Raw genomic sequence first — 20,920 nt, 5'->3', positions numbered from 1 at the left:
AGTAGCCTTATATATTAATGTAATTCATAACTTTGCCATGTTTTTGACACGATAAAGCAAAGCCAATTGCATATATATAAATCTAGGTTGCACATGATTCTTGACCACTAAGCCATACCCGTATTTTCTCTTCAATGACAAAAAAAAAATGATTGAGAAATTAAGAAAGATAAAATATCGATCCTAGACCGTTATAAAAATTATATATATATATATCCGAAATACAATAAATTTTAAATTGAAAATAATAAAAATTAATTTTTTTAATTTCAAGTGAATTGCGAGTCGAAAATGCAATAAAAGCTGCTGGTTAGATAGATGCTGAAATTTGGAAAATTTTAATTTTCTTTAATGGTTAGGTTGACTTTTGGGATCTTTAGGCAGTTGCATTGAGGTGGTGGACTGTAAAGTAGTGGTTTACAGGTTTCTGACTATATAAATAGCCAACCCCTCCCATGCCTTTTTTCTTCTCAGTTATTCGCTTCCCAACTATATATGCATGTCTAATAATTCACACCTTCCCTTAGAGAAGATAAAGATTACCTATTAGAAAAATAAAATAATCTATCAGTCTTATAATTTTTATTTATTTTTTTTATTATTTTAAAATTATTATCCTTTTTTTATATTAAATGGATATTATTTATTGTTATACTCTCAAAATTATTAAATGGAATATTAATTTATTGTAAAAATAAATTTAATATTATGGAAAATTAATTTATTTAATAAAATAAAAGTCGCATCACAAGAAAGCATGTGATTTACTATATTGCATTAAATCTCCAAAATCATATGTTTTTAGAGATTTCAAAATCATATGAGATAATAGTACAAAAAGGGTGTGTGTATATGGTGTGGTAATCATACCATACATGATATGCACATGATCCTAGTGATCACCCCTAATACTCACACGTGGCATGGCATGCTTTATATCTTCTGAAGATATCACCACATGATTATATATGATAAAACCGAATACCTACCTGCGAACATAATTCATAGTGATATGAGATAAACATAATTCCTCCTCCTTGATGTTGTGCTGTGGTCCAAGAAATGTTTGGACCACAAAGGTCATGATAATTTGTGATGGTTCTTAAGAAGTGGACTGCCACTTTCTCTTGCACTTTCCATGCTCATCCATCGTAAGGAAAATTTTTATTTTTCACAAGCCAAGCATGCAAATCCAAAGAATATAACTCAAATTTGGTGTGTGAAGAAGCATCATTGTTTATGGTGCTTTACGCAGAGCTTTTCTCTCACACACACAGAGTTGCCAGTCTAGATTCATTCCAATCTTCATTAATTGGATTCAATTTCTTTATATTATATAAAACAAAGAATTCAAAACATTAATACATCATTCATCATTGTAGTGATAATATGTAATTTAAAATGTTAAAAGGCATAATGTGCATTTATTAGTCATTTTCAGATTGAGTTACAGTGTAAACATCAGCATTATTTTCAAATTGTGAGACGATCATATGTATTGCCAGTTAGATATGGTGATCATAGATAGATTCACATCAGAGCAGTGGGTAAGATGCGAGGAAAGCCACAACTGAATGAGAGAAGAATCCTCTCTCTAGGAAAGCCAATGGGAAGCAATGAACTTGGCTGAATCGAGAAGTAAAAGTTGCGAGGAAAAGAGAGAGAGAAAGAGGGAAAATATATAGTTAGAGAGTTGAAATAGTCGCTGCTGCAGAATAGTAGATGGAAATTCATGTACATATGCTCAAAGGACACCGTCTACAATTATAAGTTTCTTACAAATAATTATTAATTGTTTTGCCTATGCTCCCCCTTTTTCTAGTTTCTTATCTTTAGGATGTAATAAAACATCTTAGCTGGAATTATGTTCATTCTATAGAACCATTTTTCCTGAAAAAGTTGTCGAACCTCTACGTACAAAAGGTTCAAGTAGACATAGTCCCACAAAAACGAGTTCATTCTCAAATTATTTTACAACTGCCGAAAAAAAGAACAAAATCACATATCGGTCAACGAGTTTATTCTGGAGTGAAATAGTACAATTTTCAAAATACTCAAATTTGTCAAACACGAATGCCCTTTTTTTTTCCCCAAAAATCTCTTAATTTCAAAATTCAGAATAACACACTCGGATCCCCAAAATAGGTACAGGTTAGTTCTCTATGCCAAATTAAATATACTTGTAAGGCTTCCTGCGTTATGGATGTAGGACTTGTGTACCTCTTATAACAGTTTCCCTCAATTGTATAGCTTAGACACACAGGACCAATTGCTACTCGACATTATATGGTATGACCCATCCACTTCGGGTCTTGATTCCTTCAGATTTACCCTCAAATCTAGCTCTCTTTAATTAATCTATGGATCCATTTGAATCCTGCGCTGCTGATGTGAATCTCATTTCTCCCGCGCCATACTCCAACAGTAAAATAAGAGAGTTCCATAGTTTCATTCTCTTCCAACGATGCTGCCCGACTAAGATGTTCAGTGCAATGCTTCATTTTCTGCTAACTTGGCATTTGAATCAATGCCATTTCCACCCGTGATCGTATGCAGCTTGTTAAATTGCCAACTTCTTAGCTTCACTGCCAAAATCTTAATCAACAGCTGCGTAGCAACCGATCAATGACCTAGTTTTTATTTTATTTTCTTTTCTCCTTACCCAATCTTCATCACAATGTTTAATAAGCTCTCTATCACCTGGTCAGCTACCGCCTGAACATTGATGCTGTAACATAATGTTATCATTACTTTCCAGCAATATGCATTTAGGTCTCACAATTATCAAGGGTTTGGCCTTTTTCTCCCATTCCCTATTATGCATTCCAAGCTTGTCTTGGCTTAGATTTTACGTTGTAGCTCGTTTCCAAGTTAACATGGCAACAATAGTATAGAGCCCAAGAGTACATCTAAGAAGACCACAGCATGCATTCAAATCTTTATCAATTCTTTAATGGAGATATTTTAGCAAAACTGTTGGAGAAAACTAAACCATTTACATTTAGCAAGATAGTAATAGTGGTCGTCTTGTCAAATTTCTCATCTTTCAAACTCATTGAAATAACCAAGTGCTTGGAAATATTTAGACTTCAATTATTTGTCCCACACCCTCATTACATAATAAAGACATTATACATACAAGATGAGGAGCCTAAAAATGTTCCGTAAATTGTTGACCATGAACGCCTACGCTGTTGATCAATGTATAATAAACTACGATTTTTCTCCATCAAATCAAAACGCGTAATATCGGAATCACAAAGCAATTGTTAAAGATCAGAAAGTTGACGCTTATTTTCCAAAAAAAAAAAAACATTAGAATATGCTCATAAAAAATTATCTAGCTCTTCAATAACAATATGTTTAATACACACCATGCTATGCTTCCGTTGTTTACGGCGCGTTGAGCAAAAATAGTGTAAGCAGAAGTGGCATTATCCATGTCCCATTTCAGTATCGAAGCACATAAGAAGAAACAAGAATTTCAACTAAAAAGAATCATTCACTAACAAGGGTGTACGATGACAAATTGATACGGACATACCTCCAAAAATCTGTTGAAGCGGGAGCAATTCCCCATCACAGTCTGTAATCCACTTGTAAAGCCATATGCTGGCAACCAAAAGGCCCTCCCTGACTTTAACTACCTTGGAACCAGCTTCTGCTTCTAGTTTCCTAAACAAGTATACAGATTCTAACCAAACCTAATTTACAACTGAGCCAGTTCCCCTGGGTTCTGCATAGACTGTTTCAGAATTTTCTCAGCCCTCTTTTTCTTATCATCCTTCTCATCATATTTTCCAGACCATGGGCTGATTTTCTCCACACCCTTGTTATGTGAGCTGAAATCTAGTGCTGTACCCAAGGTCTTCTTGCCTGCCCCAATTTTAAATTGCACAGCGGGTCTTGGATTCAAAAGAACCTTCTTCTGACCCTCCTCAGAATCACATAAACTGCTCTTCATTGCTTCAATAGCTGGAGCAAATGTATCCAGCACTGAGACATGATTATCTAGAGGAAAATTTTGATTAGTAGGATTTTTCACAGCAGCTTCATTTGAAAACTTAGCTGGAGGAACAACATGGGACACTTCCTTCTCTCCAAACTGTAATGGAGCAGCAAGAAATGGGTTACCTTCAACTGCTAGCTTTGCCTCAGAACCACCACCATGAGCAAAAGAGGAAGGACCCCCTGACCCATTGCAAATAAAATTCTGCAAGTTCAGTAGAGACCTATCAGTCTCTGTCTGTACCTGTGCAAGCTCAATCTTCCGTGTGTTACAATCAGCAGCTCCTTCATTCTCAGTGGATGACTTAACATAAGTTTGAGGATCGGGAAATGCAGGCAACCAAGCTGGAATGTGATCCCCAGGTGGCTCCTCACCAATTTGCACAAAACTTGGGCATGGTCTCCTTTCTCTAACAACAGGGAAAGGAGGAATAGAATAGGCAAATGGGATATGCTCTGCTTCAGTAACATACTGAACAAGTTCCCTAACTGTACCTGAACTTGCAATACAATGATCAATATCAGAAGCACCGCCATAGCCCTGTAAAGAGCCAAACTCTTCCAATCCTTGAATAATATCAAAAGCATTAACGTCTGTTCTGCCTGCTAAATTGGCATAGGATTGGGAAAGCTTCCCTAGATTGCTTATATATTGGACAGTGACGTCAGAGAGTATTTCAAGAGCAGACTGCTGAAAACTCTGAAACCCAGCACCCTCACATATTTGTGCTACAGCAATTTTTGCAATTGCTTGGGAAAATTCATCACCACTTGCACCAGTTTTTCTCTTTGCATGTTGTGATTTTTCATGCACTCTTCCACTCTCCCCACCTCCATGGCTCATATTCAACACCTCATATCACTTCACCTGAGAAAGCACATGCAAAAGTACCATTCTCTGGCCGATAATCACCTATTCATTGCTAATATCCCGACTGGTTGCTAAACAGAATGTAGGAAAATAAAGGAAATCATCAATTTGGAATCTTAAATTCCTCAAATAAACTCTAAGCCAAGTTAATATGATAATTACAACCAATTCTAATCAGTAGTTGTCTGAAGCAACCCAGAAGCACCCACTAAAAAATCTTCAAATGAAAAAATTAATCAGGCAACATGGTAATGAGCACATCATAAATAAAAATTTATGCAACTCATATGAATAGCAAGAACATAAGCAGGGCCATTTTACCAATTAAAAACATATGAAAACTTACATCTCCAACACATATAATACCCGGTTCATTGCTAATTTCAACAATTTCCCACCGTTTTTCTTAGCAACCAACGAAAATTGAAGTAAACCCTAGACAGAACTAATCCAGAAATAGGTGAATACTTACCCTTTACATTCCAGGGTACAGAAACGCAACTGAACATTGAAACACCATAAAAGAAATAATCGAAGCGACGAGACCACAGAAACCGAAATCTGGAAGAGTATCCAACACCAATCGATCACCGAAAGAACCCTAGCTGGAGAGGAAATGATAAATGTTAAGGAAAGAAGGGGTAATAAGGGATACGTTCATGGATTTAGGGTTTAACCCTAGTAAAACCCCGAGGGATTGAATGATGGCGAGATTTGAGAAGTTGAGTTCGAGAGATACAACGAAGAGCAAAGTCGCTTAACAGAGGAAGAAGAGAATCGTTTAAAAGGAGAGGAATGATACAGCTTCACGCTTGCACTGATTAAAATGACCTCCAATGTCCACCGATTGTTGACAGCTGTCACCATTTTCTTTTATTTCTTTATTTATTTTTTTCCAACAACGAGCTAGCATAGGAATGGATGTTTTTTTTACCATCGAAATCAATATCGTCATACTTTATTTTTAACTTATTATTATAAAATATTTCAGTTTTGTAAATATTACATAAAAATTTCGGCGGTCTTTATTTGTTTAATAGAATTAACATATAACAGTCATAATTTTAGAGATTTAATGTAATAATCAGTATATCTGGATAAATATAAAAAAATTTAGATTTTATTTTTAAATTTTTAAGTTTTATTTAAAATAAATTTAATTAAATTAATAATATATATATATAATAATAATTAATATTATTTTGAAATAAGTTAAATAATTTGAGGTAAAAGTTATTATGGAATGGAGAGTATTATTTTTTCACATATTTTAAATTTTAATATATTTAATTTTTTTTTATAAAAGTAGTTTGTTTATCTGTTGAGGTGCAATAAATTTTAAAATAAAAGGACTGTAAATATAAAAGTAATCATAGGAATATAGTATTTCCTAACAATTTTTTTAAAAAATAGTTTTTAAAAAAAACTGAGTCATTATACCTTTACTTTAGTCCGGTATTATTTAAGAAAATCTACCAAATATATATAGAACGAATGGATAAATTGTCATCTGATTATAATAGAATTAAAATAAAAATCATAAAAAAATCCAACACTCATATTTTTTATAAAATGAAAAAAAAATATTAACTAAAAAAATCAAATTAATAAATAAAAAAGCAAACTTATAGATAAAGGTAAAATTGAGAGATCTCACGCAGTTGCTTCCGTAGCATAGTGGTAGTGCGTTCGCTTCGTAAGCGAAAGGTCGCGAGTTCGATCCTCGCCGGGAGCTAACATTTCTATATGGTTTTTGAGAAGAAACTCCACCATAACACTGACAAGTGGCAACGTGAATTTTTGGGCTCGTAATTAGAGTACAATGATAGTTTTCAAAAAAAAAAATATTTTCTATTACTACTATTTAATTTTAGTAGGCCCATCCTGAAAGCCTTTTATTTGTTCTTAATTGGTTATATTGGCCTTGAGCCCAATCACGATATGGACGAATTTGATTCTTCCACGTAGAGAGAGAGAGAAAAAAAAAATGTAGAGCCTCAAATATTATAAAAATTTTCAGTAGTTTATTAGTGATGATTAAAACATTAAATTCTTTAATTTCTTTAATTCATTAAATTAAGATTAAATTATATTCGATATCAATTTATTAAATTTCTAAACCATTATTATTTTTAAACACGTTACACCATTCAATTAACAGTTTTCTTAATCAAAAAGAATTTGAGTTAGGTTACATTCGTCTAGGTATGAGTATGTTTTAAATAATTTTTTATATTTTTTAATAATTATTTATATAATATAAATAAAATTTTATAAAAATATATTATAAAAATAATTAATATTATAAAAAATTATATTATAAAAATACTATTAAATTATTTATATAATATAATTAATATTTTGGTTTCTAATTTACATATATTAGAGTAGCATGCTATTGATTTTAGATTATACTTAATTTATTAAGTTTTTTCTACTAGATTTAATAATATTATTGATTTCAAAACTAGCAGTTAGATTTTTTTTCTACATAAAAAATTATTAATCTAAATAATTTTTAATAGTTGAACCAATATTATATAACTTTTGGAAGACATTGCAGTTAAGAGATAATACATATGTGTGTGTTAAGAGATAAACCAGATTTTTCACATTTAAATTTCAATAGACTAATTGATTGAATTTATTCTTATTAAATTTTATTATAAAAGACTTTTTTACATTTAAATTCTATTTATTGAAATTTTATCATAAATTAAATTATTTTTAAAAAAATGAATTAAACAAAAAAAAAATCATATATAAAAATATTGTCTTATATTACAAATCAAAATTTTATGATATATTACATTTAGAAATAAAATTATAAAATTTTTACATTATAGTTGAGAAATTAATATATTATAAATATATTGTATAATATTAAATTTTAAATTAATGGGTGGCATAAATTAATTATTTTAATAAAAAATAAAATAAAATATGTCATAATTAGATCAATTTGTATTATTTTTTTAATTAATATAAAAAATTATTAATAAATTACATATTGTATTAAATTTAAAAAAGATATTTTATTTATTTAGAAAATTATAGATTATGATAGTAGTAAATTTCATATTTTAAAGTGAGAAAAGAGGAGAATAATTGGGTTTCTAAATATATTTTTGAGTCACTTATATATTTTAAAATTAAATTTATTCGATTAAAAATGAAAATTTCTTAACTTTTTAAACTTCACATATTAAAATATTTAAGTTGATGCAAACTTAATCCATTTAAAAATAAATAAATTTTATTATAAATTAAGTAATATTTATAATATTTAAAAATTAAAACTTTATAATATGTTAAATATACATATGTTATTAAATGATAAACTTAAACGACAGATAACTATTATTATTTGAAATTTGATTGAATTTTTATAAAGTAGTGAAATTGAGGTAGAATATAAATTTATAATATAGTTTTATTGGGAATTTATTATATCTTCATATATTTATAATATCATAATATATAATATAGTTAAAAATAAATTTTCTTTTTATTAATATATATAGGAATAACAATCAACCATCAATTATATTAACCCTTAAAATAAACTAGCTTCCATCAATAATTTCTATGGTTTGTTGCACTCACCAGTTCTTCATTCTCAGTACCTTGATAAGATACTTCCAAATCCTCCAAAGTCCAGGCTCTAGGAATATGCTAGTAATAAGACGCAGCAAGACAAAAAAATCAATGTAACAGTAATATGTCCGATGAGATAGGGCTGTTTGTGGCGGATAAAGGAGATCAAAACCATTTGTATAAAATAATTGATGGGTCACAACAGACCTTTCTCTCACATGTCTCAAAACAACAACCTCCAAACTTCTCTTCAAATCCATCTTATGTTTTGTCATTGTATTAATTGGACCACAACATTGGATATATGTATGTATCTTTTCATTGGATGCATTATTTTTCAGTGTCTCTTTTGACTATCTAAAGCTGCTATTTCTTCCATTATCTCGTTGGATCTTGTGTCAACTTAAAACTGCAGCTAGAAGACTAGCTGCAAAATAAACTTTACCCAAGAAAACCCTCTTCTTCAAGCTTCAAATTTTTCTGATTCTACTGTTACCCTTTTCCTAATTTGTTTAGCATATTCTTTTGTGAAAGGAAAATGGAATCCATCAGTGTTAATGGTCTTTGTATTCTCTATTCTAGGGTTTCTTTCTTTTTTTTTTTGGTAAAAAAAAAAAAAAAAAAACTTTAAGATGAGTTTTAGCTAGACAGAATTTGCAGATAATCAAAATAATTTTCTTTTCCTCTCGACCAGAGTGAGCACAATGACAGTAACAGTTCTTATTTAGATTTATGGCTGTACAAATTGGTAACACCCCGAGCCATTCAATAACTGAAAATATGAACTTATAAAGAGAGTTCATAAGCATAAGACTATTCATACAGCATTGAAATATTAGGAAAACAAAAAGGAAAGGAAAAATTGATGATCAGACACCCTATGAAGCAAAAATACGTATCATAATTTGAGTAAACGCGCACATTTAACGCAAAAAGTCTGCCTTCTAGCAAACACTTGAAAATTTAGGACAAGTTTTGATCTCACCTGGGACAACAACTTGAAGTTTGTTTGTTTGTTTCTCCTGAGAAGAGGGGTTCTTGCTTCTTTGTTTGTTTCGTATCCATATCATTTACAATGAAAATCCTGGTCTTTATCTGGTTGATGACTTCCACTACTGTGGGAATGAAAAAGCCTAGGAGTTGCACTGAAATGCAAAGGTCTAGCTGATTGAGTCATAGTATAAGGAGTTGGAGCGAGAGTATTTGGGAAGAAGTTTTGGGTGCTTGAGGTCAATATCTGAAGGTGGTTTATTTGTCTTGGATCAACCTCCGTCGAAGCTGCTGTAATATGTGAAGGGAAATAAGGCTGTGCTGTTCCAGATGGACACACAAAAATTTGAGATCCAGGTGATAGAGACAAAGTAGAGGGTGATGACACAGCATTTACGTTGTGTAGATCAGCTGTTTGGGCTGCAAATCCATGGCTTCCCAAATGAGATAAAGGAAAATTTGTATGTTCTAGCTGAAAGAGGGAACCATATGGGATCCCATTATTATTTATCAAACCAGGTAAGGAAGAATGAAGTTTATTATCTTCTTGATCATTTCCTTTTGACCAATTTTCTTTCTCATGGGTAGAATCCCTTGCAACTTCTTTTGACTTGTTCTTCAACATTGAATCACTGCTCCAAAAATTTGGTCTGGCTAATCCGCCAGGATCTTCCCAATTGATGGTGCCATTCGTCTTGAACCCTTCTTTGTTAGACTGTGAAGCACCGAATTCATGAGAAGAAGTTAAAATTGGTGGATGATTGAGGCCAAAGTTCACTGGTGGCATTGGAAGTGGAGGAAGTTCATCAATTTCATGCTTTGCTGCATTAAGCAACCAATCAACAACTTTGCTAGGCTGATTAAGTCCAAGCCTATCTTGAAGATCGTACAATTGGATGGCTGTGGGAACTGAAAGCCTTACTCTTCTGTCTCTTAATCCCCTTATGGTGCAAACTTTGCTATGCCTATCTTTTCCTCCAAAAGCACGCGACACACGAACAATTCTTGGATCTTTCAATCTTAACCATGACGTTGAGCTTGATGAACCGTTGCTAATCTTGCCATCACTTGTGTCTCCCTCCTTTTTTGTTGGAGAATCCACTTCTTTAGATGAACTAGTAATCATCATATGTCTCTCATCATTGATGCATGGGAAACTGAACCAGTTGAATTATGAAAATAAGCAAGAAAAATCTGATAAATATAAACTAGACAACCAAACCCCAATTTCCCACAGTGACGGTAAATAAAGAAGATGGAGAAAAAGGAAATCTTGATCAAACAAGCTATCGTTCGCATGTAGAAGGAAAATTCAAGAAGCATAATAATGGATGAAGCATGTAAATAATCAAGTATTCTATGGGATCTGAACTTGAATTGATTATAAGTAGCCATCAAGAAACCTTCTGATAATTCACAGGGAAACAAGTTTTGAAGGGGAAAACATCAATCATACCGACATAGATGTTTATCAAATAGAATTATAATTAATATATGTTAACGATAAAACTATGTTGTAAGAATTGAAAGCCTGTAACTGGTAATAGCTATCTTATGCATACAAGATAACTGATGTATCTATTAATTGGACTTACTGTGTATGGAATTGGGTACCCTTCTGAATAGGGTACAGAATTCAATCAATAGCTGCATCAAGTTTGAGAGCTAAGCAGTTTGAGTCTTGCATTTTTATTTTCAGAGAATAAACTTAATGGTCAGGTAAGGTTGAAGTATTTGAGAAAGGAAGATGCCGGAATTCAACCGACCATGCTCCGTGGAGGAAGACGTAAAGGAAAAGCAATGGCATCTGTTATGCCACGTGGCAGAGCTGGCCATCGGTCAAATAAATGTGCTAGTCAATATCTTATCATTTCCTTTATCACGCATGTAGAACAATCGTTGTCTCGATGAATATTTGTTAGGACTAATCATCCTCAGTTAAAATCAAAACATGGACTATGCCAGTTGCAACTTCATAGATGAATATTTGTTAGGACTATCTAATGTAATTAAATAGTATTAATTTCTGGAAAATTAAAAAAGAAAAGGTTTGTGGTATACACTTGAAGAACATAGTCGTCTTGATGTGTATATGATGACACTACCTAGTTGTAGGTGAGGGACCAGCCTTTAGAACATCCACCAAGAAACAGGACCACTCAGCTTTTTGTTGCACATAGATATGCGTCGAGCCTTGTTAAAATTTGCCATGCTTTTAACTTGAATTCATTTACTGGTTACGGTTAGTGTTAACATTTATCTTTGGACAAATAGAAATTGTCCAAAATTGACACAGTTAATGGATATATATGGAGGAGGAGGGCTGAAAAAGAAAGCCGGTTTGTTAATAAAGAGAAACAGCTAAGCGTGTGCAATTTTATTTCTTCTTCTTTGAAAAGCTTCATAAGAGACATGTTATTCACCTTGTTAAAAGATTTGGGTTTCCAATTTTCATTGAGAGGCGGTGGATCCGAGTTTCAAAACCCTACATAGCGAAATAATTAAATTGATTGTGACTTGTTTGCGGCGGTGACAACCCATCTGCCTTATTTTTCTTGTTGCCGGCTGGAAATTCTGCAGAACAAAAAGCCTCTTTAGAAAGCAAATTTGCCTTCTGAAAATTGCAAATCTGCAAATAAGCAGACGATCTCTTGGAGAAGAAGATTGCTAAGTTTGTTCCTTTGGTTTCTGCTTTTTCTTGGGAGTGAAAAAGAGAAGGGTATTGGGAAACCCTAAATGCATGCTTTGTTTTGTTTTTCTCTGAGCAGCAAGGAATTAAAATGGCGTTATAGTGATTAAAGGGTATGTCATCGAGTAGTTATGATGCCTGTACGTCGATTCAGAGCTCTGCATATCGGAAGAAGCAGAAAATTATTAAAAATATGAAGCCCAGAACCCTAATTTCCCCTAAAATTCAATAAATTTAATTAAAAACCCTTTTTTTTTAAAAAAAATTTCAACGAAAATCAAAACCGCGTTATTATTATAGTAGCTTTGAGATTGATAAAGTCGTCATAAGAGTTGATATATTTTCATCTTATGAGCTCCTTCAACTCCTTCCCTAATCAGAAATTAGAGAAAAAGAGATGTACAGAGAGAAATAGAGAGGTGGGGCTGAGTGCTTGTTTACAGAAGGAAAGGGACAGATGAGAACACTTTAAAAGGTTTTGTGTGAGAGTGAATCTCAAGAACAACAGCAGAAAAGGTTTCTATTACAGTTCTGATCGAGTCAGCTCAAAGGCACACCATCATTATTAATGGTCCTTCATTATATTAGTCTTAGTTGCAAGTTTAATACTTGTTATAATATAAATAAATTATATTATTTATTATATATATAATTATTATTATTTAAAAAATTTATATATTAATTTTTTCTTTTAATATTATTTAATATTTAAATGTGTTATTTTAGTATTTATATATAACTCAAAATTTAATTTTTTTTATTAATGTTAAATTAATTTAAATAATGGAATAATTATCTACTTAATTTATCATTCACTATAAATTTAAATTCAATTATAAAATTATCATCTACTTATAAATTTAAATATATACAAATTTTAAATTTTATTAATTTTAAATTAATTTAAATAATAATAACATTATCTACCTAAATTTTAATTATATACTTAGATAAATGTAGATTTTACCTATTATATATTTATAATTAAAATTTTTAAATGTTAAAATTTATATTAAATTTAATAAATTATTTTTATTATAATAAATAACTTAATTCTCTTAAATTTTAGCTTATAATAATTATTATTTATAGTTATATTAATATTTATATTAATTTTAATTTATAATAAAAATTTAATTATAAATTATTGTCACGAAATCTTAATTATAAGATATTACCTTAATTTATTTTAGGTTCTTTTGATGTTACGTTCTTCTCACCAGGAGGAATTCAAATTTATCTAAAATGCATAATCACATATTTTATTTTACTTTTTTAAAATTTAATTCATACAATCTATTTATTTTAAATTTAATATTATAAAATATATTTATAATATATTTCTCAATTTTAATATAATTATATTACAAAATAAACTTGAATTTTCTTTTTTATTTTCTTTTATTTTTGAATATTAATTTTATTTAGATACTTATTATTTTAAAATTTAAATAATAATATTATTGACTATAAATTAATTAAAGACTATTATAAATAAATAAAAAAATCTAAGGACATTATTGACAATCTTAATATTTCCATCTCTTTTTATTTTTATATATAGTATATAATAAATATATGAATAATTATTACATTAAAAGAGATTATTTAATAAAAATATAAACAATAACAATAATTATCATTTTATTATAACGTTGAATGCAAAAATCAGAATGAAAAAAAAGGAAGGATGGGTACAAGGAGGGAAGAGAGATAGAAAAAGATTGACAAAGTGAATGAATTGAAAAAACCCCGTTGGGGACCTTGGTTTCTAAATTAATCTATCATTCTTCGCGAGTAAATTCTGGCAGATTTGATAATGGAGAGAAGATTGGTTAGAGATTCCAAGTCCCAATCAAATAAAGCTCTTCTCCACATAAGATTCCAAACCCAAGTGCTATTAACCCATATTACACAGCTTTTTTGTTTTTGGTTTGTTTTGTGGTGTTGAAATTTTGGTTTTGGTTTAGTTTGTCTTTTGTATTAAGGTTCCATGTTTTTCACTTAGCATGCAAACACTAAATGGGATTTTTGTTCCTCGTATGGACTTGCATAGTGATACGGATCTAATAGGGCAAATTTCTAATAATGGTGTGGAGCAAACTTATGTCATTCAAATTTCTAACAATGGTGTGGAGCAAACTTATGTCATTCAAATGGATCTAAAAGGAGTTCAAAATCATATTCATATGATCCATATATATTTGGGGCGTGCTTCAACTCATATGGGCAGATTCGTTGTAACACTTGCAATCATAGGCTTAAAGAGTCTAATCAAATTTATGGGCTAAAACTACACAAAGGGAAGATGATACGGATCCAATAGGGCAAATTTCTAACAAAGGTATGGAGTAAACTTATATCATTCAAATGGATCTAAAAGGAGTTCAAAATCATATTCATATGATCCATATATATTTGGGGCGTGCTTCAACTCATATGGGGTAGATTTGTTGTAACACTTGCAATCATAGGCTTAGAGAGTCTAATCAAATCTATGGACTAGAATTATACAAAGGGAAGCCTAAAGTGAAGATCAAGAAAAACTTTGTGAAGATTTATCTTTGTTATGATGGGCTTGCTATGTTTTATTATTTAAACACTTATTTTATTTTTAGCTTTGTTTGGACTTGTATTCTGGCCATATTTTATCTTTAAGTTTTAGAGTGTTGGGCTTATGTTTTAATACTTATGTGTTATTTTAGTTTGTGATTGGGATTGGGCCTTATGTGTTTAAGTCAGGCCTACGAAGAGTATCTTAGGGTTTTAGTTGTTTTCTCCTTACTATATAAGGATTAGAAACACTTGTAAGAGGCAGTTTTTAATCAAAATTTCAGAATTCTATTCATGCCTTTGGCGTGTATTGCTTGAGTGAGAGTGAGGATTTGCTTTCATAAATTGCACCAGGAATCTTGGCTAACTTATCAACTATTCGTTGTGGCGTTTGTCGGATTCTCATCTAAATCCTTCGATCATTGGTGTTTCAGCTTCTCTAAGTGTGGGGTGCCATAGGAGGTGGGTTTATCAAATCTTTGGATTCCATATCTACTTGTGCGTGTGGGTCTTGATACTTGCCTTTTTTGGTAGATTTAAATAGAGTCATATTTAATTTACTTTGAAGTGAATTAAATTCAAACTTTTGTCTAGATTCGTTTTTATTTGAATTCTAAGTTTCTTTAAGCTTGCTTTTACTTCCTTGACATTGCTGGAGTATTTTTTGCTTGTGTCTATACTCTAGGTGATATTTTTCAAGTAGCACAAAATCTAATTTTTATGTTACTTTCCAAATTGTCAGTGTCTTCTTTCTAGTTTTGTGCGCTTCCTTCCTTCTTTAGGTTTCCTTTTTTTTTTTGTTTCATTAAACGCTCCTTGTGGGTGGTTGGTTGACTTTAGTTTCTGAAATGCAATTGAAGAATTAGCAAAAAAGTGGTAAGAGTGCAAACACTTGAATGCTTTCTTTCCTAACATAATATTTGCTAGTTCTCTTTGTTCTTTATTGATTTAAAGGCAGGACGAGTAAATATAGAAATATGGTGGATAGTGATGATGAAAGTGAATGGGATATGGCTAGTGATTATAAGCTCTTCAAAAAGTCAGTTGGTGATGAGTTTGGAAGGATCCATAAAAATCTTGAGAGGTAGACCAAAGCTATGGAGAGTTTGAAAGATTCACAGACTTCCACGTCTACAAGAACGCCTCAAAGAACTCTTAATCCCAATAAGCCTCAAGTCCGAGATGAAGAGTTAATGCATCGGAGATTCATCTCTTTACACTATTATAGGGATTTGGACAATAAGTTGGCAAGATTAATTCAAGGATGGAAGATGGAGAAAGAAAAGGAGGAAGAAGAGGCTAAAGTTCCAATCTCAACTTCCATAGACATTGAAATTGAAGAGGAAGTTGTAATGTATGAAGTTAATGTAGTTGTTGCTGAAAATTCCATCAATGAGCTTATAGAAAAGGTTGTGAATGATGGTGGACATGGGGAGCACGTGATTGATGAGGTGGAGGAGGTGAATGAGCCTATTTTGGAAGTTGTAGAGGAGAATTGGTCACATCCATAGGATCTTTCTATAACCAATATTTTTATGTCTAGTTCATTTGTTCTTGATGTGCAGGTTGTTGATGAAAACATCCATGACAAAAGTTTTATGCTATTTCCACCTATTCAAGAGGAGGTCTTTGAAGATACATGGGTTCCTAAAGCTTCCCTTCTTGACATAAATATTACAAGATTCGAGGACAAATCTTTTCTAAAGAAAGAGGGAATGATACGGATCCAATAGGGTAAATTTTTAACAATGGTGTGGAGCAAACTTATGTCATTCAAATGGATCTAAAAGGAGTTCAAAATCATATTCATATGATCCATATATATTTGGGGCGTGCTTCAACTCATATGAGGCAGATTTGTTGTAACACTTGCAATTATAGGTTTAGAGAGTCTAATCAAATCTATGGGCTAAAACTACATAAAGGGAAGCCTAAAGTGAAGATCAAGAAATATTTTTGTGAAGATTCAGCTTTGTTATATTGGGCTTGCTATGCTTTATTATTTAAACACTTGTTTTATTTTTAGCTTTGTTTGGACTTGTATTCTGGCCATATTTTATCTTTAAGTTTTAGAGTGTTTGATTTATTTTTTAATACTTATGTGTTATTTTAGTGTGTGATTGAGTTTGGGCCTTATGTGTTTAAGTCAGGCTTACGAAGAGTATCTTAAGGTTTTATTTGTTTTCTCCTTACTATATAAGGATTAGAAATACTTGTAAGAGGCAGTTTTTAATCAAAATTTCAGAATTCTATTCATGCCATTGGCGTGTATTGCTTGAGTGAGAGTGAGGATTTGCTTTTATCAATTGCACCAGGAATCTTGGCTAATTTATCAACTATTCGGATTCTCATCTAAATCTTTCGATCATTGGTGTTTCAGCTTCTCTAAGTGTGGGGTGCCATAGGAGGTGGATTTATCAAATCTTTAGATTTCATATCTATTTGTGAGTGTGAGTTTGAGACTTATGCCATAGGGTTCCGCATCACATAGTATAAACTTCATAGTGAATAATTTGATCTATTCCTGCAAAAGAAGGATGTTCCTGCTTCTTGATTCTTATGATGGAAAGCCTGTATCAACATTAATTTTAATTCATAATTGGGGTGGAGGGTGCCAGACAGTAGCCTTCAGGGCTGGACTAGTCAAAGGAAGAAATAACTCATTAGATTAAGACCCTCCATTGAAGATGAGAGCCGTGACATAACATTCTTATGATCATATTCAATTTCGACCTTTAAGTCTTTGACCCATACCAACAAAGCTGATAGAGAGAATGCCCTTTAAGCACAGCCAACAATTCTCCATTACAATTCTTAGGCTCTGGACAAGTCTAGAATCAATTTGATATCCTTGTTTTAGGCCAAACTTTGTCTTAGCAACTAGGCAGAATCATAAAGTAAAAAGACACAGAAAAACTCAGAAGTTTTCAATATCACTTTTGTTTGTCTATTAGAGTAATGTGCAGTTTTCTATCTCTGCCATGTCCTTGCACTATTCACTGCCCTGAATATCTCTGAGCACTCTTGTGTCTAGGGTTTCCTTTTCCTTTTTCGTGGGTTAATAATCGACAGCAATCCCAATACAAAGTTAAAAGGAAAATTGAGATAGGAATCAAACACAAGAAAGGGAGATAGCCCTTTAAGAGAGAGAGAGAGAAACATGCATACATATAAATATATGCATGTAAAAAAAGAAAGGCAGATAAGATTTTCACATGGACACTTCTCTTTCCATCTGACAAATCTTTCTCTACGTGCCTGTTCCGTTATATACCAGAGACGGTGATAAACAGAGACTGCTACATGGTGGTGATCAGAAAGTTGATGTGATTTTGATGGTGGGCTGCAGCAACTTTGAGCGCCCCTACCATTACTCATGTTAAAAATAAATTTTAAAGAAAACCCAATTTTAATCACCATTTACAGGGATAATGTATAGATTAGAGAGGGATAGTTTAACTCAAAGCCCAAAGTTATCTATCTCAAATTAATAGTCCATGCATGTGTGACATCCCTTACAATTATCTTGTTTCGAGGGATGCTTTTTCCAAGGATATGTCAAGCTGGACAAAGTGTAGAGTAATTTGCATCCCTTTCAAATGACGATACAAACAATAGTAGCTAAATCCAATTGATGAAAAGCCTTTACCTTATATAAATAAATCAAATTCAGATTCGAAGTCAAGAATTTTTAATTTTGAGTTAAATTCAAGAGAATTGAAAAAATTAAATTAAAAATTAATTTAATTTTAATAGAGTTATTACCAAATTAAATTTAACGATTCAAACTAAAAATCTTATCATCTCGAAAACTATTAATACTAACCTATTGAACAAAAAATTATTATATAAACCATCATCTCAAAAACTATTAGTACTAATCTCGAAAACTATTATTATACTAACCAACTGAACAAAAGATTATTATACATGCCATGAAAATGATTTCTTGCCCATACCAAAGTCATGAATAGAAATTTTTAAAGGAGACATATAAACTGCAAAATGTCTTTGAGCCTGTTGCCATGTTTGTTTCTTCTTTGCGTTTTGATGGTTTACTGAAATTCAATGGGTTAGGGTCTGATTGGATTTTTTTTTTTTCCTTTTCCTTTTTGCATTATATGAAATTTGCTTCCTATACGTATTTTGTGTACTTTGATTCTTTAGTCTTTTTCAACAACCAAAGATCAAGACACAACTAAGAAGGTAAAAATAAATGAGTTCTTTCATGAAAAACCCCAACTCTATCACTACATCAAGGCACCATTTTTTTTTAAAATTTTTTAATAATAAAAAATTATTCATATGAAAATTAAGGAATTCAAAATTTATAAAGATTTAATTGTTTAAAATTAAATGTAAAATCTCAGTCAAATGCTAAAGGAGACTTTAATAATAAAGGGGAAATCATATCGAAAAAAATAAAGTAATAAGTTATATCAAATTAAACCATTTTTGTAAGTCTTGTTTAATTTAAATTGATATTTTTGAAAAATTTATTTTTCATGAAATAATTTAATTAGATTATGAAAAATAAGTTAAAAAAAATTTCTAAAAAATTCCAATCAAACAAATACAATTTTAATACTTTTTAAAAATTTAAAGTTATATAACTAAATAATCCCAATTAAGCCTTAAATTTTTACTTAGTTATCTATACTTACCAATATGGATTTTTTTTTATTTAATTATAAGTGTCACATCATCAAGTTTATCAGAGTATTTAGCCGGAAATGGCTAAAGAATATATTTTTTCACAAAGTTTAAAGTTGCATGTAAAAATTGAAAAAAAAAAATTAAAATACATGATAGATACAAAAAAAATTAAGTAAAGTTCTTGATGATTAAGCCTTTTTGTAACTTACATACATATTTTTAATTATTTATTTGATATAATTTATTTTATAAAAAAATCAATAAATTTTTATAAAATTATATATGAATTCAATTTATTTTAAAATGAAAATTTTCTCAATTAAAATTTTTATTTTAAATATAAAAATTATTTTTAAATTGAATTTTTATGAAATGTTTGATTCCATATAGAGAGTTAAAGTGTAAAAAATGGGTGCTCATATTCTGCAGTTACCCTCTTACAGGTCTCAGCACATAAGTTTCCTCGTTAGTTTATTTTATTTGTAGCTCCTTTTTTATTAATTGTATAAGCAATTGAACTATATTTAACTTGTTTAGTATTATGGTTGCTATTGGGAAAATTACTTTTAAAAAATATCAAAAAATATTTTTGATATAATTGATTAATAAAAACATTAAAATAAAATTGTTTTCCAAACTACTTTTCTCAACACATATCTAATTATATTATTTTTAAAAGACGCTTTTTTTAAAAAACTAGAAATTGAAAAATTGGTAGAGTATGATTTGAAATTTTTTAGATTTATTCAGATCTGTGAGTGCGAAAGACGCTTTTTTAACCCTCTAATTTCAATGCAAGTTATTTTAAATACATTTTGTATTATTGTTAACTTACTGTTAAAAAATTATTTTCTTAAACATATCGATTAGAATAACATTAAAAATTGCTTATTTTGAAATTTTGATATATTCTAATTATAAAAATATCAAAATAAAAAAAACTTTTCTGATACGAAATTTAAAATTTTATATATATAAAGGTTTTTTTTCCTAGACTATAAGATAAAATCTTTAGACCATTTTTTTTTTCAGATTTTATTTGATTTTTGTGAGCACTATGGAATATTTTGAGATTAATCATATAACCCAAAAAAGAGATATTCATAATCAAGAGAAAAAATAATTTACTCTTAGATGATTCATAATCAAGAGAAAATATAAAAATAAAATTGCAGATTTTAATAAAGTTCAAGGCCTACATATAGTAACTTATCCTAAAGTTTTAAAATTTAATTTAAATTTTATAGATTTAGTTATAATTATAAATTCTTGTATGAAGTTTTTCACTTGTTTTGTCCGATCCACCTGAAAGAGAAGGAAAAGGTCTGTGGTAAGATCAACGGCGCCATACTAGTAATAGAAATGCAAAGGAAGAGCTTATTACTTTTTTTTTTCAAAAAAAAAAAAAATCAGGAGAAGCCTGTCCCACAAATAATTTTCTCGGACAATTTTTTGTTTCTCAGAAAAGGCATCAAAATTCATTAAAGGCCATCAACGTTGCAAATCATGAAATACAAAAGTTCTGTTGCAAAAGCAAATCACATCTGAAAGAAGGA

At 30.5% G+C, this 20,920-nt stretch overlaps 2 protein-coding genes and 1 non-coding gene across 3 annotated transcripts; 1 reads left to right on the top strand and 2 right to left on the bottom strand.

Moving 5' to 3' along the window:
• Positions 1-3,323: 3,323 nt before the first annotated feature.
• On the bottom strand, positions 3,324-5,684 carry LOC110630141 (transcription initiation factor TFIID subunit 8). The gene is made up of 2 exons (XM_021777475.2): positions 5,352-5,684; positions 3,324-4,950 (listed from the first exon to the last, which is right to left on the bottom strand). The coding sequence occupies exon 2, from the start codon at positions 4,850-4,852 to the stop codon at positions 3,710-3,712; it is 1,143 nt and encodes a 380-aa protein (XP_021633167.1). The 5' UTR covers positions 4,853-4,950; positions 5,352-5,684; the 3' UTR covers positions 3,324-3,709.
• Positions 5,685-6,542: 858 nt separating this feature from the next.
• TRNAT-CGU lies at positions 6,543-6,614 on the top strand. Its single transcript has one exon. It is a non-coding gene; the product is annotated as a tRNA-Thr (tRNA).
• A 2,438-nt stretch (positions 6,615-9,052) lies between these two features.
• Positions 9,053-11,232, bottom strand: LOC110630151 (transcription factor TCP13). The gene is made up of 2 exons (XM_021777497.2): positions 11,062-11,232; positions 9,053-10,623 (listed from the first exon to the last, which is right to left on the bottom strand). Exon 2 carries the CDS (start codon positions 10,593-10,595, stop codon positions 9,543-9,545), a length of 1,053 nt encoding a protein of 350 aa, XP_021633189.1. The 5' UTR covers positions 10,596-10,623; positions 11,062-11,232; the 3' UTR covers positions 9,053-9,542.
• Between the last annotated feature and the right edge of the window lie 9,688 nt (positions 11,233-20,920).

This window comes from Manihot esculenta, chromosome 1 (assembly GCF_001659605.2).
Source record: "Manihot esculenta cultivar AM560-2 chromosome 1, M.esculenta_v8, whole genome shotgun sequence".
Lineage (NCBI taxonomy): Eukaryota > Viridiplantae > Streptophyta > Magnoliopsida > Malpighiales > Euphorbiaceae > Manihot > Manihot esculenta.
The sequence above is the reverse complement of the archived record's forward strand: the minus strand, read 5'-3'. Positions and strand labels throughout refer to the sequence as shown.

What these genes read in the sequence shown, in the direction of transcription:
- LOC110630151 (XM_021777497.2), bottom strand. Translation starts at nt 10,595, where the DNA reads ATGATGATTACTAGTTCATCTAAAGAAGTGGATTCTCCAACAAAAAAG.
- LOC110630141 (XM_021777475.2), bottom strand. Translation starts at nt 4,852, where the DNA reads ATGAGCCATGGAGGTGGGGAGAGTGGAAGAGTGCATGAAAAATCACAA.